General features: G+C 46.1%; 1 protein-coding gene across 5 annotated transcripts in view; it reads right to left on the minus strand.

Annotated features, from left to right (window-relative positions):
* Positions 1–6,509: 6,509 nt before the first annotated feature.
* LOC115208684 (keratin, type I cytoskeletal 13) overlaps positions 6,510–27,399 on the minus strand; it is a 32,569-nt gene continuing 11,679 nt past the window's right edge. Inside the window, exons 2-8 of one of the 5 annotated variants that reach the window (XM_029776943.1) lie at positions 20,520–20,923; positions 19,910–19,992; positions 19,428–19,584; positions 19,029–19,190; positions 18,764–18,889; positions 18,219–18,439; positions 6,510–6,776 (exon numbers count right to left, since the gene is read on the minus strand). In XM_029776943.1, the coding sequence (XP_029632803.1) occupies positions 6,578–6,776; positions 18,219–18,439; positions 18,764–18,889; positions 19,029–19,190; positions 19,428–19,584; positions 19,910–19,992; positions 20,520–20,923 (1,352 nt within the window). In that variant the 3' untranslated portion in view covers positions 6,510–6,577. Of the gene's footprint in view, positions 6,777–17,365; positions 18,027–18,218; positions 18,440–18,763; positions 18,890–19,028; positions 19,191–19,427; positions 19,585–19,909; positions 19,993–20,519; positions 21,145–27,399 lie in introns of those variants that run through there. The other 4 variants (XM_029776944.1, XM_029776941.1, XM_029776939.1 and 1 more) reach the window with 4 other exon arrangements.

Below are 27,399 nucleotides of genomic sequence, written 5' to 3' on the forward strand. Positions count from 1 at the left end.
AGGAAACAGGTCAGTGTTCCATAGCCGCAGGCAGAACAGTTGAAACTGGAGAAGCAGCACGGCTAAGTGGACTGGGGACAACAAGGAGTCATCATGCCAGGTAGTCCTGAGGCATGGTCCTAGGGCTCAGGTCCTCGAGAGAGAGAAAGAGAGAAAGAAAGAAAGAAAGAAAGAAAGAGAGAATTAGAGAGAGTATTCTTAAATTCAAACAGGACACCGGATAAGACAGGAGAAATACTCCAGATATAACAGACTGACCCTAGCCCCCCGACACATAAACTACTGCAGCATAAATACTGGAGGTTGAGACAGGAGGGGTCAGGAGACACTGTGGCCCCATCTGATGATAACCCCGGACAGGGCCAAACAGGCAGGATATAACTCCACCCACTTTGCCAAAGCACAGCCCCCACACCACTAGAGGGATAACTTCAACCACCAACTTACCATCATGAGACAAGGCCGAGTATAGCCCACAAAGATCTCCGCCACGGCACAGCCCAAGGGGGGCGCCAACCCAGACAGGAAGACCATGTCAGTGACTCAACCCACTCAAGTGACGCATCCCTCCTAGGGATGGCAAGGAAGAGCACCAGTAAGCCAGTGACTCAGCCCCTGTAGTAGGGTTAAAGGCAGAGAATCCCAGTGGAGAGAAGGGAACCGGCTAGGCAGAGACAGCAAGGGTGGTTCATTGCTCCAGTGCCTTTCCGTTCACCTTCACAATCCTGGGCCAGACTACACTCAATCATAGGACCTACTGAAGAGATGAGTCTCAATAAAGACTTAAAGGTTGAGACCGAGTCTACGTCTCTCACATGGGTAGGCAGACCATTCCATAAAAATGGAGATCTATAGGAGAAAGCCCTGCCTCCAGCTGTTTGCTTAGAAATTCTAGGGACAATTAGGAGGCCTGCGTCTTGTGACCGTAGCGTACGTGTAGGTATGTACGGCAAGACCAAATCGGAAAGATAAGTAGGAGCAAGCCCATGTAATTCTTTGTAGGTTAGATGTAAAACCTTGAAATCAGCCCTTGCCTTAATGATGTTCTCCGTCCCGTATGCGGGATCAACATCCAGTGTAAAATCATTTCGCCATATTCATAACCGAACAATAGAAAAATTTCATTTTTTTTTCAAATATAGGACAATTTTATATCGTTTTATAGATACACCTCTCCTGAATCTAACCACGTTGTCCGATTTCAAAAAGGCTTTACAGCAAAAGCAAAACATTAGATAATGTTAGAGGAGTATATCGTCAAAGTATTCATATAGCCATTTTCCGACCAACCACATGCATCACAAATAACCAAAAAACAGCTAAATGCAGCACTAACCTTTGACAATCTTCATCAGATGACACTCCTAGGACATCATGTTACACAATACATGCATTCTTTTGTTCGATAAAGTTCCTATTTATATATAAAAACAGCATTTCACATCGGCACGTGACGTTGAGAAACTATTTTCCCTCAAATGCATCCGGTGAATCAGCGCTACAATTTACTAAATTACTATTCGAAAACATTTTTAAAATGTAATATTGTCATTCAAAGAATTATAGATGAACATCTCGTGAAAGCAAATGCATTGCCAGATTAAAAAATAACTTTACTGGGAAATCACACTTTGCAATAAACGACGTGGTATGCTCAGAAAAATAGGCTAGCAATACAGGTCTGCGCCATGTTGGAACAATCGAATATCAAATCTACTCTTGTATATTATTGTAAATATTCCCTTACCTTTGATTATCTTCATCAGAAGGAACTTCCAGGAATCCCAGGTCCCCAACAAATGTAGTTTTGTTCGAATAAGTTCATAATTTATGTCCCAATAGTTTCTTCTTGTTAGTGCGTTCCGAAGGCACCTCAAAATGTTCCGTCGTGCGCGGGACGTTGTCTAACATAAATCTTTAGGGCCTTTTTCAACCAGAGCTTCAATAATATTCCATGGGGACGGTTGCATTGTCTTTCAAAACGTTCGAAAGGGGAGGGTAGCCAGGGGCGCCCGGGTCATAATGGTGATGGCCCTCCCCATGTGACCAAGATCAACAGCCTCTCATTCGGTCAGTTTTCACAGTAAAAGACTCAAACTACTTTGTAAAGACTGGGGACATCTAGTGGAAGCCATAGGAAGTGCTCAATGAACCATAACTCACGGTGTGATTTATAGGCAAAGTGCTGAAGTTGAGTCCATAAATCAGATTTCCACATCCAGTTAGAAACTGTCTCGGGGTTTTGACTGCCATATGAGTTCTGTTATACTCACAGACACCATTCAAACAGTTTTAGAACCTTTAGTGTGTTTTCTATCCACATCTATTAATTATATGCATATCCTAGCTTCTGAGTTTGAGTAGGACGCCGTTTAAAATGGGCATGTATTTTTTTCAAAAATCGCTGTAGTGCCCCCTATCCTAGGCGAACTTCAAGAGGTTAACAGGAAGCCAGTGTAGGGAGGCTAGCACTGGAGTAATAGGATCACATTTTTGGGTTCTAGTCAGGATTCTAGCAGCCGTATTTAGCACTAACTGAAGTTTATTTTGTGCTTTATCCAGGTAGCCGGAAAGTAGAGCATTGCAGTAGTCTAACCTAGAAGTAACAGAAGTATGAATACATTTTTCTGCATCAATTTTAGACAGAAAGTTTCTGATTTTTGCAATGTTACGTAGATGGAAAAAAGCTGTCCTTGAAACAGTCTTGATATGTTCGTCAAAACAGAGATCAGGGTCCAGAGTAACGCCGAGGTCCTTCACAGTTTTATTTGAGACGACTGTACAACCATCAAGATTAATTGTCAGATTCAACAGAAGATCTCTTTGTTTCTTGGGACTTAGAACAAGCATCTCTGTTTTGTCCGAGTTTAAAAGTAGAAAGTTTGCAGCCATCCACTTCCTTATGTCTGAAACACAGGCTTCCAGCGAGGGCAATTTTGGGGCTTCACCATGTTTCATTGAAATGTACAGCTGTGTGTCATCCGCATAGCAGTGAAAGGTAACATTATGTTTCTGAATGACATCCCCAAGAGGTAAAATATAAAGTGAAAACAATAGTGGTCCTAAAACGGAACCTTGAGGAACACCGAATTTTACAGTTGATTTGTCAGAGGACAAACCATTCACAGAGACAAACTGATATCTTTCCGATTGATAAGATCTAAACCTGGCCTGAACTTGTCCATGTAGACCAATTTGGGTTTCCAATCTCTCCAACAGAATGTGTTGATCGATGGTATAAAAAGCAGCAATAAGGTCTAGGAGCACGAGGACAGATGCAGAGCCTCGGTCTGACGCTATTAAAAGGTAATTTACCACCTTCACAGGTGTAGTCTCAGTGCTATGATTGGGTCTAAAACCAGACTGAAGCATTTCGTATACATTGTTTGTCTTCAGGAAGGTAGTGAGTTGCCGCGCAACAGCTTTTTCAAAACATTTTGAGAGGAATGGGAGATTCGATATAGGCCGATAGTCTTTTATATTTTCTGGGTCAAGGTTTGGCTTTTTCAAGAGAGGCATTATTACTGCCACTTTTAGTGAGTTTGGTACACATCCGGTGGATAGAGAGCCGTTTGTTATGTTCAACATCGGAGGGCCAAGCACAGGAAGCAGCTCTTTCAGTAGTTTAATTGGAATAGGGTCCAGTTTGCAGGTTGAAGGTTTAGAGGCCATGATTATTTTCATCATTGTGGCAAGAGATATAGTACTAAAACACTTTAGTGTCTCACTTGATCCTAGGTCCTGGCAGAGTTGTGCAGACTCAGGACAACTGAGATTTGGAGGAATACCCAGATTTAAAGAGGAGTCCATAATTTGCTTTCTAATGATCATGATCTTTTCCTCAAAGAAGTTCATAAATTTATTACTGCTGAAGTGAAAGCCATCCTTTCTTGGGGAATGCTGCTTTTTAGTTAGCTTTGCGTCAGTATCAAAAAGGAATTTTGGATTGTTCTTATTTTCTTCAATTAGGTTGGAAAAATATAATGATCGAGCAGCAGTGAGGGCTCTTCGATATTGCACGGTACTGTCTTTCCAAGCTAGTCGGAAGACTTCCAGTTTGGTGTGGCGCCATTTCCGTTCCAATTTTCTGGAAGCTTGCTTCAGAGCTCGGGTATGTTCTGTACACCAGGGAGCTAGTTTCTTATGACAAATGTTTTAGTTTTTAGGGGTGCAACTGCATCTAGGGTATTGCGCAAGGTTAAATTGAGTTCCTCAGTTAGGTGGTTAACTGATTTTTGTCCTCTGACGTCCTTGGGTAGGCAGAGGGAGTCTGGAAGAGCATCAAGGAATCTTTGGGTTGTCTGAGAATTTATAGCACGACTTTTGATGCTCCTTGGTTGGGGTCTGAGCAGATTATTTGTTGCGATTGCAAACGTAATAAAATAATATCACCATGTGCAATGCCAAGCTTCGGCTGGAGTGGTGTAAAGCTCACCTCCATTGGACTCTGGAACAGTGGAAACGTGTTCTCTGCAGTGATGAATCACGCTTCACCATCTGGCATTCCGACGGATCAATCTGGGTTTGGAAGATGACAGGAGAAACGCTACTGGCCCCAATGCATAGTGCCAATTGTAATGTTTGGTGGAGGAGGAATAATGGTCTGGGGCTGGTTTTCATGGTTCAGGATAGGCCCCTTAGTTCCAGTGAAGGGAAATCTTAACGCTACAGCATACAATGACATTCTATCGAAGACCTTTGGGATCCCATCGAACACCTTTGGGATGAATTGGAAAGCTGACTGCGAACCAAGCCTAATCGCCCAACATCAGTGCCCGACCACACTAATGCTCTTGTGGCTGAATGGAATCAAGTACCCGCAGCAATGTTCCAACATCTAGTGGGAAGCCTTCTAAGAAGAGTGGATGCTGTTATAGTAGCAAAGGGAGGACCAACTCCATATTAATAACCATGATTTTGGAATTAGCTTTCGACGAGCAGGTGTCTACATACTTTTGGCCATGTGTTGTGGGGTGGCAGGTAGCCTAGTGGTTAGAGCATTGGGCCAGTAACCGTAAAGGATGCTGAATTGAATCCCTGAGCTGATAAGGTAAAATCTGTCGTTCTTCCCCTGAACAAGGCAGTTAACCCACTGTTCCCCGGAAGGCCGTCAATAAGAATAAGAATTTGTTCTTAACTGACTTGCCTACTTAAATAAAGGTTACATTTCAAAATAAAAAAATATAGTGTTTAAGTGGTCTGCATCTTGATTTATGGCTGTGCACCACTGTGAGTAGAGCACTCTACTTTTCAAGCTTTTTACAAGTTTCCCAATTCTCCCACAGTCATATCTGGCAAAACTGACTGCACCATCCTCCAATGCCTACTGATGTTGTGTAACAGTGGAGGCTCTTCAGAGGAGGAATATGAGGACCACCCTACTCAGTGATTTCTGAAAAATACTAAATATTTACAAATTAAAAAGTGATGCTTTTTTGATAAAACTCTACTAAATATACTCACGTCACCAAATACCTGATTTCCTAAAACACACTTTCACAATGAAGGTCTACAGAAGTCTCAACAGGACCCTCTATGGTAGCACCCTCGTGTATCCAGAGGACAGCAATTTTCCGTCCTCCTCTGGCTACATCGATTTTCAATGCAAAACCTAGGACACTCTTGCTCCTGACCTACTTCCATAGACCTACATGGTAGTTCTGATGGAGACCACCCAGAAACTCAATGTGGATGTGGATGAGATCAAGTAATAATTTGTCAACAGAACCATCAATAAAGATTATGTGGTTGAATGAGAATGGACTGTGTGGTTTTACTTGTTATAGAGATATTCATTCTTTATCATAGACTAACAATATGAATCTTGAGAATGGATGTCATAGCATATACATTCTGTCATCTAATTTCAAATGAATTGTTTTCAAATCTAAATCTTTCCACCAAAACATGGTTTCCAGCTCTACAGTTGACTCCACAAACACTCTCTATACAGAATAAAACTCTGAATCTAAACCTCTGAATGTTTCTTAATAGAGATAGAATTATATAATTTTGCTGACAACTTGGCCTCATGTGCAAATAATGACAACTTATATGATAGTCAGATGTATAGGAGCATGCCAGATCAGATACATCAAGTTGAAAGACACAGAAAACAGAATGATGGTGTCAGCAAGTCAGAGCATCTTTATTGTATTCACTATGGGGTCTGTTGTTGGTGTCCCATCCAGATGTAGTAGAATATGTTGTTCTGGAGGTGTTAACCATAGAAATAGAATTACCAGAAAATAAATCCCCATTCAAGTCAATGTTCCATGAAGGGTATCTGAGGGGCTTTAGCCATTCTAGAAAGAATAGGAGGATGGAATTCACATCTTAAACTAGAGTTAACCAGAGCTGCCCTTAACAAATAAGACAGATAGCGAAAATAGGGATTATTCATCTGAAGAAGACTTTGTTTAAGTGGTAACGTTGTATTTTAGTTTGCATGAACAAAGCACTGTGGAGCAGTAATATTCCATGTGCTGGCCTTTCATTTCCTATACCCATTCTAGTGATTATATTTCTATGGGGTTAACCCATTGCTTGCTGCAGTGCTCGCTGTGTGTCTAGGACCTTAAGAGGTATGTTTGGTTTCACTTGTGGAGACAACCTTGCCATCCACTAATTCCTCTGTGACGATCACCACCTTGCGTGTGGTGGAGGTGGAGGAGCTGGGGACGGAGCTGGAGGAACTGACAGCAGAGCTGAGGCCGGAGCTAGAGGAGCTGACGTGCGAGCTGGAGGAGCCGTGGCCGGATTTCGAGGAGCTGAGGCTGTGACGAAGGGAAACTCATGGTTAGCATAGTTAGTATCTATGATCATAATAAGTATGGTAACAACTTGACCTGCCCTCTGTCTTCATTATGAATTTGAACACCATTGCTTAACACAGATGTGCTTGAAAGCCACCACCACCCCCTCCCATGACGAAACCGTAACCGCCACCACCGCTGCCACCCCTTCCCATGCCGAAACCTTAACCGCACCACCACAGGTTAGTCAAGGTAATTTGTAAAGGTGAATGCACCAATTTGTAAGTCGCTCTGGATAAGAGCGTCTGCTAAATGACGTAAATGTAAATGTAAATATAATAAACAGCAAGTAGCAGCAGTATAAAAACAAAGGTGTAGGAGGCAGTGGGGGATGGGGGTCAATGTAAATAGTCCGGGTTGCCATGTGATTAATTGTTCAGCAGTCTTATGGCATGGGGTAGAAGCTGTTAAGGAGCCTTCCCTGTAGCTCAGTTGGTAGAGCATGGTGTTTGCAACACCAGGGTTGTGGGTTCGATTCCCACAGGGGGCCAGCACAGAAAAATAATGTATGAAATGTATGCATTCACTACTGTAAGTTGCTCTGGATAAGGGCGTCTGCTAAATGACATAAATGTAAATGTTTTGGTCCAAGACTTGGCGCTCTGGTGTCGCTTGCCGAGAGAACAGTCTATGACTTCAGTTTCTGGAGTCTTTGACAATTTTGGGGCCTTCCTCTGACACCGCCTGGTATATACTGTAGGTCCTGGATGTCAGGAAGCTTGGCCCCAGTGATGTACTGGGCTGTACGCACTACCCTCTGTAGCGCCTTAAGGTCAGATGCTGAGCAGTTGCCATACCAGGCGGTGATGCAACCAGTCATGACCGCCTGTCCTTTTCCTTAAACTTAACAGTCCATTGTTGCTTCATAGTGTTTGTGATTTTATGCATAGACTCACGTACCATTATATAAAGTTTCACTCAACTTTATGCATTTTCCATCCACTGTAGTTGTCTGCAGGTCCAACAAAAGTAGTTTTCCTTCCCTTTCCAACTTTATAGCACCATGGGATGAGCCATTACTCCAGGCATCGTACCCCATGAAAATAACCACAGATGGGATTAATGATAGAACGTACTGTTCTTTTGCCTTAACACCTTGGCAAGGAATTTGGCATCTGCAGCTTGCAAGAACAAGCTATTGCTTGTTTGCATATTTCCATATAACCAGAGCATGCTCCAGATGTTGCCATTTGAGTTCTATGTTCTGTATGTGTGAAAGTTGATTTGCATTTGGTTAAAGCCAATGAGCATTGCAGAAGTTATGTTCTCATGTTAATGATTTGCAGTAGAATGGATTATTGTGACATTGGTGGAGATGTTGCACTATATACAGCTATTGCCTTTAAGTCAACACGGTCTAACTAGAATATGTAACAGAAAAGTTACATTTAACCTTTGTAGGTAAATTGTCACCATAGCTGACATATTATTAACACGTAAGTTGCAGTGACATCTCACTGGGCTCACCATGTCATTTCTGTAATGAACACGAGGGAGACAGAGAGCTGGTTTCAAGCGCAGGGCACAGCAGGTGTTTAATGTAAAGGACCATAGGAGGAGGCAGGTAGCTGGGTCCAGGGGCAGGCAGCAGGTCATACACAGAGGTCCAAAAAGGCAACAGTACAGGCAGGGAAAAGGCTAGTAACGTAGTCCGGGAGATCAGGAAATAGGTAGATAACAGGAAATCCGATAGGCTAAAGTACAGGCAAAAGGCGTCGTTAGTGAGGCAGGCAAAAACTATCATACATAGGAGGATTAAATCACGCGAAAACCAGCGCTCCGAATAGAAGTGTGTCCAAAAACAAACAATACTTCACAACAATTAGGTGCAAAGAACTGAACTAAACAGTGTGTGATAATGACATACAGGTGTGTGAATAGGTTATCAGAATTAGGGTGATTGGGATCTGGAGAGTGAGCTGCGTGCAGGGGATCTATGTGTTTGAGAGTGTGAGTTGGAAGCAGACGTTACAATTTCAACATGGACAATTGGGTGATATTTGGTTGAGATGTTGATCAATGAGATTATAACCTATATTCACCCATTCAAAAAGACAGACAAAAGTTTGTTGAATTCCCAATGTGTTATCACTATGCTTTAAACCATCCAAAAACAATGGAACAACGTTGTCTGATTTTTCGTTTAGTTGTCACCTAAATGTGTTATATCTGCACTTTCAACCGTTTAGCACAACGTTCAAATGGCAAAACAATGACAGAATTGTTGTGTGTTTGTACAACTCAATGTGCTATCACTGTGCTTCATCTAATAGCACAACCAATTGAGCTGAATTGCAGTTTGCGTTAAAAGTACATGGTGCAAGCAAGGGCGGACTAGAACCAGAAATGTGGCCCTGGCATTTCTGTTTTAAAGCTAAGTTCCTGCAATACTACTTCGTTTAGCATGACATCTATTGTTGGGTATGCTATTTCATGATAATAATTATGATAAAATGTAGTCTAGAGTAAATTGCACAGCCATATCCCACTCTTATCCCTCCATTCCCCACTTTCTTTCGTACCCACATTTCTCTCAAACCAAGAGGAGTAAATTCAAATAGTGTATTTGCCTCTGGTCACAAAAGTAAAAATTTGCATTAGTCAAACATTTCTATCTCTATAACATCTCCTAAACTCTCCTGGTTTGTGTCATGCATATATGCATCTCTCAACTGTATAGAATAACATGTGCTATGACATGGCAGTGTGCAATGTACTCTCATGACCATACCTGCACTCTGCATCTTGGTACTGGCGTGGGATCGAGTATTGTGGGAGGTGGAAGGGGTTCATGTGGTCCATAATAGCCCTTTTCTTTTATACACTTCCATGTCTTCACCATTAGCCTTTGCAACCTCAAAAATAAAATGTTCTGTCTATATGTTGTTTTTAATGATTGGTATTGATAATTAATATAATCACAGAAACCTGTATATGGGATTTTTTTTCCCATCAACACGTCTCCTTCTCCAGTAGGGGCGATAAAGTCCTAGACCACTGTTACTCTATCCACAAGCAAGCATACAAGGCCCTTCCTCGTCCCCACTTCGGCAAATCAGATCATGACTCTATTCTCCTACTTCCTGTCTACAAGTTCAAACAGGAAATACCCGCTCCATAGAGGAATGGTCCCCCGAATCGGAGACTAAGCTACAAGACTGCTGTGCTAGCGCTGACTGGAATATTTTACGTTACTCAGCCGATATCATCGACAAGCTAACCACCTCCATCAACGGCTTTATTAGGAAATACATCCCCAATCAAAAGCCCTGATTTAACACAGAGTTTGGTGCTAAGCTAAAGGACAGGTTTAGCGCACACAGGAATATCGCAGCCAACTCCAAGGCTATGGCTAAGGACACAAACAAGTACAAGAAGTCCTGCTACGATCTCCAGACAGCCATCAAACAAGCAAAAGGACAATATAGGAACACGCTGGAATCCTATTACACAGACTCTGACACCCGCCGCATGTGGCAAGGGCTATAGTCCATTACGGATTACAAAGGAAGGCCCAGCCATGATCTTCCCAATGATGTCTCTCTACTAGAAGAACTCAATGCATTTAATGCACGCTTCAACAAAAACAATACCGAGCCGTGCATGAGCGCACCCACCGATTCAGAGCCCTGGGGGATCTCGCTAATCAGGTTAACAGTCAGTATTCCAGGGCACGTTCTCAGTGCGTGTGCAGAACAGCCATTAACAACCTCTCCTTGTCTCAGTCTCTAATCCCCACGTCTCAAGCTGACCCCCATCATTCCTGTTACCAAGAACTCTAAGACTACCTGCCACAATGACTACCGCCCTGTAGGACTCACATCTGTAATCATGAAGTGTTTTGAAAGGCTGGTTATGGCACACATCAACTCCATTATTCCAGACACCCTAGACCCACTCCAATTTGCATACCGCCCCAACAGATCGACGCATACTCAATTGCACTCCACACTGCTCTCACCCACCAAGAGAAGAGGAATACCTATGTGAGAATGCTGTTCAATGACACCTCCCTCTGCAACTGGATCCTGAATATCCCGATAGGCTGACCCAAGGTGGTGAGGGTAGGCAACATAACCTCCGCCACACTGACCATCAACATGGCGGCCACAAAGGGTGTGTGCTTAGTCCCTTGTTGTTCTCCCTGTTCACCCACGACTGCTTGGCCACGCACGACTCTGACACCATCAAGTTTGCTGACGACACGACGGTGGTAGGCCTGATCACCGGTGACTATGAGGCCGCTTACAGGAAGGTCAGTGATCTGACAGTGTGGTGCCAGGACAACAACCTCTCCCTCAACATCAGTAAGGCCAAGGAGCTGATCGTGGACAACATTAAAGAGGAGGGTGAGGACTCCCCCATCCACATCGATGGGGATGTAGTGGATTGGGTCCAAATCACTAAGGACTTAAAATAGCCCACACATACAGTCGTGAAGAAGGCATGACAGCGCGTCTTCCTCCTCAGGAGGTTGAAAAGATTTGGCATGGGCCCTCAAGTCCTCAAAAGGTTATATAGCTGCACCATTGAGAGCATCATGACTGGCTGCATCACTGATTTGTATGGCAACTGCACCACCCTCGATTTCATGGTGCCATAGAGGGTGGGGTGGACAGCCCAGTACATCCCTGGGGCCAAGCTCCCTACCATCCATGACTTCTATATCAGGTGGTGTGAAAGGAAGGCCCAGAAAAGACTCCAGCCACCCAAGCCATAAACTGTTCTCACGGCAAGTGGTACCAGTACGTGACACCAACGGATTCCTGAACAGCTTCTGTCCTCAGCCATAAAATGGCTAAATAGCTCATCTCAGTTACCCAGAAGCTTCTCATAAAACTTTGCCATTTCCTGTTTTACTTTTGGAGGGAATGCCTTTAACAATTATGATTACCTTTGTGCAAAGGAAGGAAGCGAAGTTTCCTCCTTCGCCACATGGAAACTCTCGGCTAAAGTCCTCCCTTTAATTAATTTCACCAGTATTTATCTTGACTTTGTGGCTGTGGAATCTAGTGGAAACCGCTTATCATCCGCACACAGGCTTAAAAATCACTGTACCAGTTTACGCACCGCCTTCGCCCCAATTCTGATTCATCCAAATAATCAATGATGAAAACGGAAAACCAGGAACCACTGCCGCTGGTAATCACATTATTCTACGTGAGCCTTGACAGATTCTCGCCGTTTCATCTGTCCACAAAAATCTGTCCACGAGATATTACTAAATAGCTAACCAAATCACTAAACGGTCTATCTGTACTGACCCTTTTTATGGATTTCTTTATTTTTGCACTTACTTTATGCACACTCGCAGGACTCTACACACTCACATTGATACTCCAACAAACACACACACACACACACACACACACACACACACACACACACACACACACACACACACATCTGCTAACCATGTGTGTGTGACAAATAAAATTTGATTTGATTTGACACACACAAACACACACACACACACACACTTCATTTTCTCACACACACAGAACACACACATTCATGCTGACTCTACACACATGCACACACACTCACACACACAATCATCATATACGCTGCTGCTACTCTGTTGATCAGACACAAGCAAAGAATGTACATGTTTGACAGGAATGAACATGCAGAACCCCCCCAGGAGAAAATGTATGAAGCATGAACTATGTAAAGTGACCTCTGCCTGTCCTCTCCCCTCCAAAAAGATGACAGACCGCACAATCTAGTGGGCCATGAATATGTCCTAGCTAAATTCCCAAATCTGGCCCTCCAACCGTGATGACCATCTAATCATCCCAAGCTTTCTAATGGACTTTTTCACCCCCTCACCTCTCCCCTGCAGCTATTCCCAGGTTGTTGCTATAAATAAGAATGAGTTCTCTTCTCAGTCAATTCACCTGGTAGAATAAAGGTTAAATAAAGCAATGGTGTACACCCACCTCTAAGTTTGGATTGCAGCTTGTGCCTACTGTGCAATCACCCATAAAGGGTGGCAGGTAGAGTAGCAGTTAGAGAGGGGAGCCAGCAACCGGGTTGCAAGATTGAATCCCGGGTCCGACGGGAAAAATCAGTCGGGAAGTGAGCTGGCAACCGGAGGGTTACTGGTATCAAATCTTAGACATCATTGCCTGCTGTTGTGCCCTAGAGCAAGGCACTTAACCCCCCACAACAAAAGCTCCCCAGGCATCCAGTGTGGCAGCACCCCACACCTCTCCAAAAAATCTGTATGTCTGTGTGGGTCGGGTAAAAAGAGGAAGTCATTTCGGTTTGGACCTTGTGTGCAACTGACCAATAAAGTTCTTAATCTTAATCTTAATGTCACGTCCTGACCAGTAAAGGGGTTATTTGTTATTATAGTTTGGTCAGGACGTGGCAGGGGGTATTTGTTTTATATGGTTTTGAGTGTCTGTTTATGTAGAGGGGCATTTCATTTATGTATTCCGGGGTTTTTGGTTTAGTTCTGTCTGTTCTAGGGTATTTAGATCTATGTTTAGGTAATTGGGATTGGGGCCTTCAATTGGAGGCAGCTGGTTACCGTTGCCTCTGATTGAAGGTCCTATATTTAGGAGTATGTTTGTTATGGGTATTGTGGGAGGTTGTTCTTAGCACTGCTGTATTTAGCCTGGAAGACTGTTAGTTCGTTCGTTGCTTGTTTTGTTTATTTAAGTGTTCACTAATAAAGTTAAGATGAGCACTCGACCCGCTGCGCCTTGGTCCAATCACTACGACGACCGTGACAGAACCTCCCACCTCCAACGGACCAAGCAGCGGAGAAAGGAGCAGCAGGTGGACTATCGGGAGTTTTGGACATGGGAGGAAATTCTGGACGGGGCTGGACCATGGCACCAGGCTGGGGAATACCGTCGCCCACCGGAGGAGATAGAGGCAGCCAAGGCAGAGCGGTGCCGGTATGAGGCTATATATGCACAGATATGGAAGAAGGAGAGGCAGCGGGTAGGCACACGGGTAGTTTGACAAGGGCAGGCAGTAGACCTGAGCCAACTATCCGTGATTATTATGGGGAACTGAGGATCAGAGGAGCACCGTACTATGCGGAAGTGCGCACGATCTCGCCTATGTGCACGAACAGTCCGGTGAAAATGATTTCAGCCCCTCTCAAGTGCCATGCTCGAGCGAGTACTCAGGCCTTAGGGGTTGTATGCTCCAGACCGGCAGTAATGCTTCACGGACCAGTGTATCCTGTTCCCGCTCCTCGCACTAGCCCTGAGGTGCGTGTCTCCAATCTGGTACCTCCAGTACCAGCACCATGCACCAGGCTTCCAGTGCATCAGCCCAGTCCAGTACGTCCTGTTCCCACTCCTTGCACTAGCCTTGGGGTGCGTGTCTCCAGTCTGATACCTCCAGTACCAGCCCCACGCACCAGGCTTCCAGTGTGTCAGCCCAGTCCAGTACGTCCTGTTCCCGCTCCTCACACTAGCCTTGAGGTACGTGTCTCCAGTCTGATACCTCCAGTACCAGCCCCACGCATCAGGCTTCCAGTGCGTCAGCCCAGTCCCGAGCTTCCGACAACATTACCTCGTCCAGAGTGTCCGGCAACAGTGCTTCGTCCAGAACTTCCGGCAACAGTGCCTCGTCCAGAATTTCCGGCAACAGTGCCTCGTCCAGAGTGTCTGGCAACAGTGCCTCGTCCAGAGCTTCCGGCGACAGTGCCCCGTAGAGAGATGGCCCACTGTCCGGAACCAAGAGAGATGGCCCACTGTCCGGAACCAAGAAAGACGGCCCACTGTCCGGAACCAAGAGAGACGGCCCACTGTCCGGAACCAAGAGAGACGGCCCACTGTCCGGAACCAAGAGAGACGGCCCACTGTCCGGAACCGAGAGAGACGGCCCACTGTCCGGAACCGAGTGAGACGGCCCACTGTCCGGAACCGGGTGAGACGGCCCACTGTCCGGAACCGGGTGAGACGGCCCACTGTCCGGAACCGGGTGAGACGGCCTACAGTCCGGAACCGAGTGAGTCGGCCCACTGTCCGGAACCGAGTGAGTCGGCCTACAGTCCGGAACCGAGTGAGTCAGCCTACAGTCCGGAACCGAGTGAGTCGGCCTACAGTCCGGAACCGAGTGAGACGGCCGACAGTCCGGAGCTCCCAGAGTCGCCCTACAGTCCGGAGCTCCCAGAGTCGCCCTACAGTCCGGAGCTCCCAGAGTCGCCCTACAGTCTGGAGCTCCCAGAATCGCCCTACAGTCTGGAGCTCCCAGAGTACAGTCCAGGGTCTACAGTGACATGCTTCAGGCCGAGGTATTCAGTAGGGGTGGACTGGTCAGGTGGGGGACTTAGGCCTGAGCCTGAGCCACCTCTACTGTAGGAGGTTTGGGGAGGGGGGGTGTAGCACGGGAGCCGTCGGTGACGGCAGCCACCCTCCCTTCCCTCCCTTTAGTTTAGGAATACTTTTATTATTATTCCCCCTACTAGAATGTACTTTACACTGACATTCAGCTAGTGGCATGAAGTGTTATGTTATGTTTTACTTTGATTTTTGTTTGATTCTTTATATAAGTAGAGCATACAATAGCTTGTTTGTGTGTAAACTAAGGTATACCGCTTCATTTAGCCTCAACCTTTTATAATTCATAACTTATTATCTGTTTGTTTGTGGCTGTCACACGGAGCAGAGTACAGCAGTTGTGGTGGCCAATTTCTGCATTACCAAATGAGAAGAGTTACAAACACACCAGTCCGAGATAAACTACATCTTTAATACTTAAGATACTTTTGCAAAAGTACTTGACCCCCAATAATGTACTCTCGAATGAACCATTGAATGAGGTAATTACACAATGGCTGCAGAGATCTTTTATAGCAAAGATACACCCCCTTCAACGTACATTGACAAACCACAGATCTTAGTAACAGTTCACAAAGGTTAAGTTTTATATGACAGATATCCATAAAACACAGCAGACAGTAACTGCTATGTCAACAGGGTTCATTATATAGACCAGTATCTGGTCCCCTTAGAACTGTCCCTCCCTAGTACGATATTGAACAGAACCATTAGCTCATGTCCTCTGGAATGCTTTTTAGGCGTTCTTATCAAAATACATCATAAATCTCCTTTGTCAGTGCTATCTCATAGTGGCCCATCCTCGGTAAAACACTGAGAGTGAGCCTCTAGGCCATATATTATCACAGGATAAGTGTGAGATCTAAGAGAGGACGTACAAGGGTCCATTTACTGCCATAATCCTCCCCACAATAAAGAAAAGGAGGGAGTGACTTGCTCACAGACATTGTGGAGACAAGTCATTAGTTCCCCATTAATCACGCCATCCCTTCACATGGTTTAAGAATAAGTAAAGACACATTCCCATGACGACAAATCTGACCTCTCCCCTCTCTGGGCCCCAAGTGTCTGAGCCCCAGCTAAGGTAGACGTGCAACGGAAAAGACACCAGAGTCCAATGGACACTTTCTAATGACAAGTACCTCAAATAAGCATATTATACTAATAAAACATCTTAATTATCTATGTTACCCAACTAATTCTGATTCGTCCACGACACAGTGCAACTTTGTCGCCACTGTCACTCACCAGATTCACCTGTAACTCAACCCCTGTCCATTGGCATTACGTAACTGGTTCTTCCAGACATCCAATGTAGAAACAAACAGACGCCCTTTTCTTGAACAAATATGTCATGAAGAAGACATTCTATAGCAATATTCTCTAGAACACAATCTAGTGATATTATGGCTTTTACACGCAATGCTAAATCAGAAATTTGCAGTCAGTTTGTCAGTCCGCATTGACATGTTCACACAAAGAAGGAGCCAGGGCAATGCAATCAGTTTAGATAAAAGCAATTCATCTGAATGCATGAATTATTATATTGGATGAAGGCAGAAGACACATTTCAGTTGAATGCATTCAATTGTGCAACTGACTAGGTATCCCCCTTTCCCTTTCCCTTACATGTGGTCTGCATCTTGATTTATGGCTGTGCACCACTGTGAGTAGAGCACTCTACTTTTCAAGCCTTGTATGAGTTTCTCAAATCTCTCACAGTCATGTGTCAACACTAACCCTCTAACTCCACTGTGTGGTCTCACTTGTTTCAGAGATATTAATGCTTTATCATAGACTGACTATATGAATCTGTGAGTATGGATGTCAAAGCAGATACATTTTGTGCTCTCATTTCATATGACTTGATTTCAATTTTACATCTTTCCACCAAAACATTGTGTCCAGCACTAGAGTTGACTCCACACACACTCTCCATACAGTATATAACTCTGAATCTAATGCTTGAAAAACTGAGTTTGATTAATAGAGATAGAATTATATAATTTTGCTGACAACTTGCATTCAAGTTTCTACTATCAGCATTTCTAAAAATATTGGCAAGTATTAAACTCAGTACAAGTGAATGTCCTAAATATATTCAAGATCATACTGACACATATACTTTCTCAAGACAATAGAATTGGCCTCATGTGCAAAAGATGACAACTTATATGATAGTCAGATGTATATGAGCATGCCAGATCAGATACATCAAGTTGAAAGACACAGACAACAGAATGATGGTGTCAGCAAGTCAGAGCATCTTTATTGTATTCACAATGGGGTCTGTTGTTGGTGTTCCATCCAGATGTGGTAGAATATGTTTTTCTGGAGGTGTTAACCATAGAAATAGAATTACCAGAACATAAATCCCCATTCAAGTCAATGTTCCATGATGGGTGTCTGAGGGGCTTTAGCCATTCTAGAAAGTATAGGAGGACGTTATGCACATCTTAAACTAGAGTAAACCAGAGCTGGCCTAAACAGATAACACTGATAACGAAAAAAGGGATTGTTTATCTGACAAATACTTTTTATAAGTTGGAACGTTGTATTTTAGGTTACATGAATAAAGGACTGGGGAACCGTAATATTCCACTTTCTGGCCTCTCATTTACTATAACCATTCTAGTAATTATATTTCTATGTGGTTAACCCATTGCTTGCTGCAGTGCTCGCTGTGTGTCTAGGACCTTAAGAGGTGTGTTTGGTTTCACTTGAGGAGACAACCTTGCCATCCACCATTTCCTCTGTGACAATCACCACCTTGCGTGTGGTGGAGGTGGAGGAGCTGGGGCCGGAGCTGGAGGAGGTGGGGCCAGAGCTGAGGCCGGAGCTGGAGGAGCTGATGTGGGAGCTGGAGGAGCTGTGGCCAGATTTCGAGGAGCTGTGAACAAGGCTGTTAGGAAGGAAACCAATAGTTAGCACAGTTAGCATCTATGATCTATGATCATAATAAATATCTATTAAAGGTCACGTAGCTGTAGATTAATGTCAAAAGTAACCATGGCTCATAGTAAGGTCAACTTCAAACTAACATTGTTTTTAAAATCAAATGTTGAAAGAGACATCCCATCGAATTCTGCCTTACCCGCTAGCCTCTCCGTCCAGCAGCCTCCTGTACTCAGCGATCTCCATCTCCAGGCGTGTCTTGATGTCCAGCAGCATCTTGTACTCCTGGCCCTGGCGTTCCATGTCGCTGCGGAGGGATACTAGCTGCTCCTCCAGACTGGTCACTTGGTTCTGGAGGCGTCCCAGCTGCATGGAGTAACGGCCCTCCGTCTCCGCCAGCGTGTTCTCCAGGGAGCCTTTCTATTGGCCGAGAGAGACAGAGATGATGGGTCAAAAACTGTGGGAGTAGGTTTGGAATTTGGAATATTTACTGCCATACTGAAAAAGTTAGCTTGAGTAATTGAATGTGAAGGCAGGTAGAGGTTAGCTATAGTAATGGAGTGGGGCCTGGTCCCAACAACTTGAGGGATAGTGTTAGAGTCTAGGTGAAAGTGAGATACTTGAGGAATGGTAGAGAATGATGAAAGAGTCAAATGTTGATTATTGATAAAAGTTGCAGAAAGTTGTGTACATGATGTGCCCTAAACTGTGGTCTTTGGTCAGATGTTTGTAATTACATCTCACCATGCTGAGCTGTGACTGCAGTTCAATCTCCAGGCCCTGCAGTGTGCGACGGATCTCTGAGATCTCTGACTTGGAGGTCTGGAGAACCTCTGTGCTGGACGCCACCTCCTGGTTCAACGTCTCTGTCTGTTAAACACAATAAGTGGTCAATCATCACAGAAACAAACCAACATTTCAGCTCATGATAGAATGTGACAACGTTACCAACTAGAAGTAAAGAAACATCTACACCATAAACATAGTTTAGGGGTTCTAGAGTTTCTACCTTGGTCTGGAACCAGGCCTCCAGGTCACGCTGGTTTTTGGCACTACCGGCCTCATACTGCTCACGAATCTCAGCCATGACTCTGGACAGGTCCTCCTGTGGTGCTGCGTCCACTTCCACGTTGATCTGTCCAGTCATCTGCGTCCTCATGGCCAGAAGCTCCTGTGTAGAAACACATAGTGGTGAGTTTAAAGGATTAAGAAGTGACTAACCTCTGCCTGATGGTAACAACTTGACCTGCCCTCTATCTTCATTATACATTTGAACAGCATTGATTGATACAGATGTGCTTGAAAGCCAGCAATGGTGTTCTAGTGAAGACCCATAGCAGGTTGACATGGTCAATAGATGTAATACATTAAGGGACTGTATGGATATGTTCCATCAGCCCACACCCACCTCCTCATGGTTCTTCTTGAGATAGATGAGCTCCTCCTTCAGCCCCTCGATCTGCATCTCCAGGTCAGATCTGGCCATGGTCATCTCGTCCAGCATCCTCTTCAGCCCGGCGATGTCCGCCTCCACCGACTGACGCATGGCCAGCTCGTTCTCATACCTGAGAGATGGAGAGAGCTTAGGTCAAAGAACTGCCGGAATGTGTTCCTCTGTGAGAATAGCAGGGGGGTTATAGATTCTAGTATTCCATTAAGTTTTGGGAAAATAACAGAAAGTTACACCAGGCTTCTGATATGTCTGTTGGGTGGGTGTGGTTATGGTGGAAGTGAAGGGTAATGTCATTTGGTTTCCTTTTTAATAGATTCAACACATAATGTAATAAAAAAAACTGTTTGAGGGTTTTTACAGATTTGGGGTTATTCCATGTGGTTAATGTAATGCACCAGCAGTGTACTGTATCTGTGGATGGTGTTGGGTGTACTTACTTGTTTCTGAAGTCGTCTGCAGCGAGCTTTGCGTTGTCGATGTTCAGATAGATGCTTCCGTTCAAGCAGGTGGCAGCCTGGATCTGAGAGGTGGAGGATGGCAAAAACATGTCAGAATGGGGCATGCATGGAATTTCACAGTAATACAGTACACACAAACTGTTAAATCACACTGTTATCACTGAGTTCTGAGGTTCAGCTGCACTATAGCTAATAGAAGCATTACAGGGAACCTGTTATTTTGGTGAACATTGTAAAGCATTACACAAAGAAACTAATTGCACCTTTTGCAATCGCCTAGGGGCTCATAAAAGAGAGGAAGGATTGGCTTCAATTGTCTGCTTTATTTTCAATGCTTCAGCTGCAAATATGCATACTGTCTTGTCATTTATCTTTGGTGCAATATCTTGGTTTATTCAATTATAACAAATGTATATCATTTTGCATTTTCTTATAGTCATATATCACTCTCAGTAACTGACATGTGTTCACCATGTACCTATACTCTCTAATAAAGCATAACATTGTCACTTTGCAGACATTATCATGTTTTGGCATGCTGTGATGTCGTTATTGAGTGCTCTTGCCATCTAGGAAACATGTCACGTACCTTGTCCTGCAGGTCGGCGATAGTAGCATAGAAGCCAGAGTAGTCGCGAGCGCTGGGGGACGTCTTGCTCTCCATGAACTGACGGATCTTCAGCTCCAGCTCGGCGTTGGCCGCCTCTAGCATGCGCACCTTCTCCAAGTAGGTGGACAGGCGGTCGTTCAGGTTCTGCATTGTGGCCTTCTCATTGACCGACACATGGAGGTCGGCTCCACCACCGCCACCACCACCACCACCCCCTCCCATGCCAAAACTAAAACCGCCACCGCCGCCACCCCCTCCCATTCCGAAACCATAACCGCCACCACCACCTCCGCCACCGGAACCGAACGAGGAGCTAGAGATGCGCACCCCAGAGCCTCCTGCACCTCCATACACACTGCCGGCCCTCATGGCAGTGACACGGCCTCCTCCACCACCACCCATCGAGGAGAAGCGGGAGGAGCCCATACCCATTCCACCTCCACCTCCAGACCTCATGGACATGGTGCCACCTCCGCCTCCACCGCCGCTGCTGCTGTAGGACATGCTAGATCTGGAGAAGGACATGGCTGCTGAGAGGGAGTCTGCCTGCCTGGGATGAAGAGGAGAGAGAATGTGGTGCACTGCCCAGCCACTGTTCCCTTTTTATGCTGCACAGGGCGGAATGAGGGAGGGTGGGTGGGAGAAGGACATGGGTGGGAGAGGCAGAAGGGAGGAGTAGAGAAGGGAGGAATACAGGGAGGATTTACCACATGTAGGGCAGGGGATCCTCCCCCATACTTTGACACGCTAGGATGCAGAAGGAGATGGAAGAGGATAGATATGTACTGTATGTGTGGATACGCAAATATTGAAAATATACTATTGTTGTGCAACTCCACTCTCCCCATCTCACTCTATATATGGCGTCTGCCTGCACAAACATATAAAAGTGCACACACCTATAAATAGTTGGAATTCCTCTCCCGTAATAGCATCTGGTTGAAAACATAAACAAACCTGCTTCTACTAGCCCCAGGTAGGTCAATCAATCGGTCAACACACACAGTATAACTTTTACATGCTGTGACAGGTGAGCTTTGCCATGTTTCCTGAGCATATTTTTTAAACACTGAATGGCTATTTAACTCTACCTGTTATGTACCAAGAGAGGGACTGGGGAATTTGTCAGGATCAAAATAAATATGAAAGGAGCAAAGGGAGAATTACACATATTTTAATGCCAAAGACATGCCAGAAAGGCTTTCCAAGAGGTGTTGAGTTTTCCTGAGTGGTCTAGCCTCAGTTCAAAAACAATGGATAAATGTTGCCCAAAGACTTGTTTAAAGTTTGTAAAAACTAAAATATACCTCCTTACCTTACTTTGCCTTTTAATTACTCATAACTAATTTCCTGGTTGTATGTGGCTGCATACAACCAAGTCACAGAGAGCGGAGCCGAGCGCAAGAGCACATAGAGCCACTGACAGTCACTAGATTCACCCAGAATTCAACCTCTGTCCATTGGAATTCTGTAGCTGGTTCTTCCGCACACACAATGTCCCCAACGTAGGAACAAACAGACCTCCTTCGCATGAACAAATACAGTTGAAGTCGGAAGTTTACATACACTTAGGTTGGAGTCATTAAAACTTGTTTTTCAACTAATACCACAAATTTGTTGTTAAGAAACTATAGTTTTGGCAAGTCAGTTAGGACATCTACTTTGTGCATGACACAAGTAATTTTTCCAACAATTGTTTACAGACAGATTATTTCATTTATAATTCACTGTATCACAATTCCAGTGGGTCAGAAGTTTACATACACTAAGTTGACTGTGCCTTTAAACAGCTTGGAAAAGTCCAGAAAATGATGTCATGGCTTTAGAAGCTTCTGACAGGCTAATTGACATCATTTGATTCACTTGGAGGCGTACCTGTGGATGTATTTCAAGGCCTACCTTAAAACTCAGTGCCTCTTTGCTTGACATCATGGGAAAATCAAAAGAAATCAGCCAAGACCTCAGAAAAAAAATTGTAGACCTCCACAAGTCTGGTTCATCCTTGCGAGCAATTTCCAAATGCCTGAAGGTACCATGTTCATCTGTACAAACAATAGTATGCAAGTATAAACACCATAGGACTACGCAGCCATCATACTGCTCAGGAAGGAGACGCGTTCTGTCTCCTAGAGATGAACGTACTTTGGTGCAAAAAGTGCAAATCAATCCCAAAAAAATGACCTTGTGAAGATGCTGGAGGAAACAGGTACAAAAGTATCTATATCCACAGTAAAACGAGTCCTATATCGACATAACCTGAAAGGCCGCTCAGCAAGGAAGAAGCCACTGCTCCAAAACCACCATAAAAAAGCCTGACTACGGTTTGCAACTGCACATGGGGACAAAGATCATACTTTTTGGAGAAATGTCCTCTGGTCTGATTAAACAAAAATGTAACTGTTTGGCCATAATGACCATCGTTATGTTTGGAGGAGAAAAGGAGAGGCTTGCAAGCCGAAGAACACCATCCCAACCGTGAAGCACGGGGGTGGCAGCATCATGTTGTGGGGGTGCTTTGCTGCAGGAGGGACTGGTGCACTTCACAAAATAGATGGCATCATGAGGGAGGAAAAGTATGTGGATATATTGAAGCAACATCTCAAGACATCAGTCAGGAAGTAAAAGCTTGGTCGCAAATGGGTCTTCCAAATAGACAATGACCCCAAGCATACTTCCAAAGTTGTGACAAAATGGCTTAAGGACAACAAAATCAATGTATTGGAGTGGCCATCACAAAGCCCTGACCTCAATCCTACAGAACATTTGTGGGCAGATGTCACAGAAGTTGTCATGTAGAGAAGAGGACCAAGGCGCAGCGGGATTGTGGATACTCATATTTTAATTACCAAAAAAGGAGTAAAGCATCCACTTGACTAAACAATAAATGATACACACGACACGAAACAGTTTTGCAGGCTCACCAACGCAGTGCAAAAACAACCACCCACAACCCCAAAGAAAAGCACACACACACCTATATAGGACTTCCAATCAAAGGCAACTCAACACACCTGCCTTCAATTGGAAGTCCCAATCAACAATACAAACATTCCCATACACAAAACTGCCACGTCCTGACCCCAAAACTAAAACAATAGCTCCATCTGCTGGTCAGGACGTGACAGTACCCCCCCTCAAGGTGCAGACCCCGGAATGCACCTACCAACAGAAAACACCAACAAAAAACTAATAAACAATAACCCCTAAACAATAAGGGAGGGAAGGGAGGGTGGCTGCCGTCACCGACGGCACTGTGCTACACCCTCCCTCCCCAACCCACCTATCCTGGAGGTGGCTCAGGTGCAGGACGTGGACCTCGCTCCACCTTCGGCATCGCCCACTTTGGTGGTGCCGATAGCTGCGCCGGGCAGACGGGCCACTCGGGCTGACCCTGGCAGATGGACCACTCGGGCTGGGTCGGAAGACATGCGGGCCACTCGGGCTGGGCCGGAGGACAGGAGGGCCACTCGGGCTGGGCCGGAGGGCAGGAGGGCCACTCGGGCTGGACCGGAGGGCAGGAGGGCCACTCGGGCTGGACCGGAGGGCAGGAGGGCCACTCGGGCTGGACCGGAGGGCAGGAGGGCCACTCGGGCTGGACCGGAGGGCAGGAGGGCCACTCGGGCTGGACCGGAGGGCAGGAGGGCCACTCGGGCTGGGCCGGAGGGCAGGAGGGCCACTCGGGCTGGGCCGGAGGGCAGGAGGGCCACTCGGGCTGGGCCGGAGGGCAGGAGGGCCACTCGGGCTGGGCCGGAGGGCAGGAGGGCCACTCGGGCTGGGCCGGAGGGCAGGCAGGGCACCTCTGGCAGATCCGGGCAGGCGGGCACCTCTGGCAGAACCGGGCAGTCGGGCCACTCTGGCAGAACCGGGCAGTCTGGCCACTCTGGCAGAACCGGGCAGTCTGGCCACTCTGGCAGAACCGGGCAGTCGGGCCACTCTGGCAGAACCGGGCAGTCTGGCCACTCTGGCAGAACCGGGCAGTCTGGCCACTCTGGCAGAACCGGGCAGTCTGCCACTCTGGCAGAACCGGGCAGTCTGGCCACTCTGGCAGAACCAGGCAGTCTGGCCACCCTGGCAGAACCGGGCAGTCGGCCCACCCTGGAAGAACCGGGCCGTCGGGCCACCCTGGCAGAACCGGGCAGTCGGGCCACCCTGGCAGAACCGGGCAGTCGGGCCACTCTGGCAGAACTGGGCAGTCGGGCCACTCTGGCAGTTCCGGGAAGTCGGGCCACTCTGGCGGTTCTGGGCAGTCGGGCCACTCTGGTGGCTTCTGACTAGCGGGCGGCTCTGGCGGCTCCTGACTAGCGGGCGGCTCTGGCGACTCCTGACTGGCGGGCGGCTCTGGCGACTCCTGACTGGCGGGCAGCTCTGGCGACGTACGACTGGCGGGCAGCTCTGGCGACTTACGACTGGCGGGCTGCTCTGGTGACTGTTGACTGGCGGGCAGCTCTGGTGACTGTTGACTGGCGGGCAGCTCTGGCGACTGTTGACTGGCGGGCAGCTCTGGTGACTGTTGACTGGCGGGCAGCTCTGGTGACTGTTGACTGGCGGGCAGCTCTGGCGACTTACGCCTGGCGAGGCTGGGCTGACGCACTAGACTCCTGATGCGTGGAGCTGGTACTGGACGTGCAATCCTGGAGACACGCACCTCCATGCTAGTGCGTCTAGCGGGAAACACCGGACCGAAAGGGCGCACTGGCGGTCTTGAGTGCAGGGTTGGCTTCACCACTTCCGGCACGATGCTCACCTTGCCCTGGCACCTGCGGGGCGCTGGTACCGGGCGGACTGGGCTGTGCGTCCGTATAGGCGAGATGGTGCGTACCTCAGCGTAACATGGCGCCCTCCACCTCATACGCACCTCCCTGTAGTCACGGGTAGCTGGCTTACGGCTCTTCCCTGGCCTGGCCAAACTACCTGTGTGCCCCCCCAAAAAAAAATCTTGGGGCTGCCTCTCGGGTTCCCTTAGCTCCCTTAACTTGTCCTCCCAGAATTGTCTTTCGTCCTGCCAGGTCCATTCCTCAATTTTTTTCTCCCGTGGCTTCCTCCTCTTCTGCTGCTTGGTCCTTTGGTGGTTCTGTAACAGCTGTCTTCAGAAATGGACCAAGGCGCAGCGGGATTGTGGATACTCATATTTTAATTACCAAAAAAGGAGTAAAGCATCCACTTGACAAAACAATAAATGATAAACACGACACGAAACAGTTTTGCAGGCTCACCAACGCAGTGCAAAAACAACCACCCACAACCCCAAAGAAAAACACACACACCTATATAGGACTTCCAATCAAAGGCAACTCAACACACCTGCCTTCAATTGCAAGTCCCAATCAACAATACAAACATTCCCATACACAAAACTGCCACGTCCTGACACCAAAACTAAAACAACAGCTCCATCTGCTGGTCAGGACGTGACAGCAGAACTGAAAAAGCGTGTGCGAGCAAGTAGGTCTACAAACCTGAATCAGTTACACCAGTTCTGTCAGGAGGAATGGGCCATAATTCACCCAACTTATTTTTGGAAGCTTGTGGAAGGCTACCCGAAACGTTTGACCCAAGTTAAACAATTTAAAGGCAATTCTACCAAATACTAAGTGAGTGTATGTAAACTTCTGACCCACTGGGAATGTGATGAAAGAAATAAAGGCTGAAATAAATCATTCTCCCTACTATTATTCTGACATATCAAATTCTTAAAATAAAGTTGTGATCCTAACTGACCTAAGACAGGGAATTTTTACTAGGATTAAACGTCAGGAATTGTGAAAAACTGAGTTTAAATGTATTTGGCTAAGGTGTATGCAATTTTCCGACTTCAACTGTATGTCTAAAAGAAGACATCCTGAAGCAGTAATTTCTAGACCACAATCTAGTTGAAATGGATTCAAATCCAAAGTGTATCATCTGTGTCTTATTACAATTGTGAAATTATGGTATTTTCTGAGCAATGCTAAGTCAGAAGGGTGCAGTCAGTCAGTCAGTTTATATTGGCATGTTCACACAAACAAGGTGCCAGGCGAATGCAATCAATTTGTCACGAAATCTCCTCTCCCTGTTCGGGCGGCGCTCGGTGGTCGTCGTCGCCGGCCTACTAGCTGTCACCGATCCCCTTTTCTTTTCGTTTGGTTTTGTCTGTTTTGTGTCACACCTGTTTTGAGTTTAGGTAATTAGTGGGGTATTTAGTCTTGCTTTCTACGTTTAGGTTTTGTGCGGGATTGTTCGTTGTTACCTGTCGTGGGGTTTTGGGGTTGTTTTGTTTTCCTGATATATTTTTGTGGAAGAACGTTATTTTATTTCTGGACTGTGTTCCGACCCTGTTGAGGTGGACATTATTTTTTGTCTGGTTCCTTTTTTCCTTGTTCATAGCCTGGTTATGGTATTGTTGGACTTAACGCATCTTTGGTCTCCTGCGCCTGACTTCACCCCATCACTCTAGTGAGCTTTGACAGAATCCTGCACCAAATATAATGGAGTCAGCAGGAGTGGACGCGCCCCACTCATCTATGGAGGAGCGTGTCGCGCAAAACACCACCATCCTACATCGTCTGGGATCGGCCATGGACCAAGTATTAGCAAGAATGGAGAGTTGGGAGAGAAGCGCTCTCCCTACACCACCTTCAGCTGCTCTCCAACCTGCGCCACCACCATCACCGACGGCGTCCAGCCCCAGCGGGATTAAACTCGCTCTCCAGAGGGAATACGATGGGACGGCTGCCGGGTGTAAGGGGTTCCTGCTCCAGTTGGAACTTTACCTGGCGACCATTCACCCGACTCCCTCGGGAGAGGAGAGCGTCAGCGTTCTCGTCTCCTGTCTTACTGTTAAAGCCCTGGAATGGGCCAACGCAGTCTGGGAGGGTCCGGA

The sequence above is a fragment of the Salmo trutta genome, chromosome 14 (genome assembly GCF_901001165.1).
Source record: "Salmo trutta chromosome 14, fSalTru1.1, whole genome shotgun sequence".
In the NCBI taxonomy this organism is placed as follows: Eukaryota; Metazoa; Chordata; class Actinopteri; order Salmoniformes; family Salmonidae; genus Salmo; species Salmo trutta.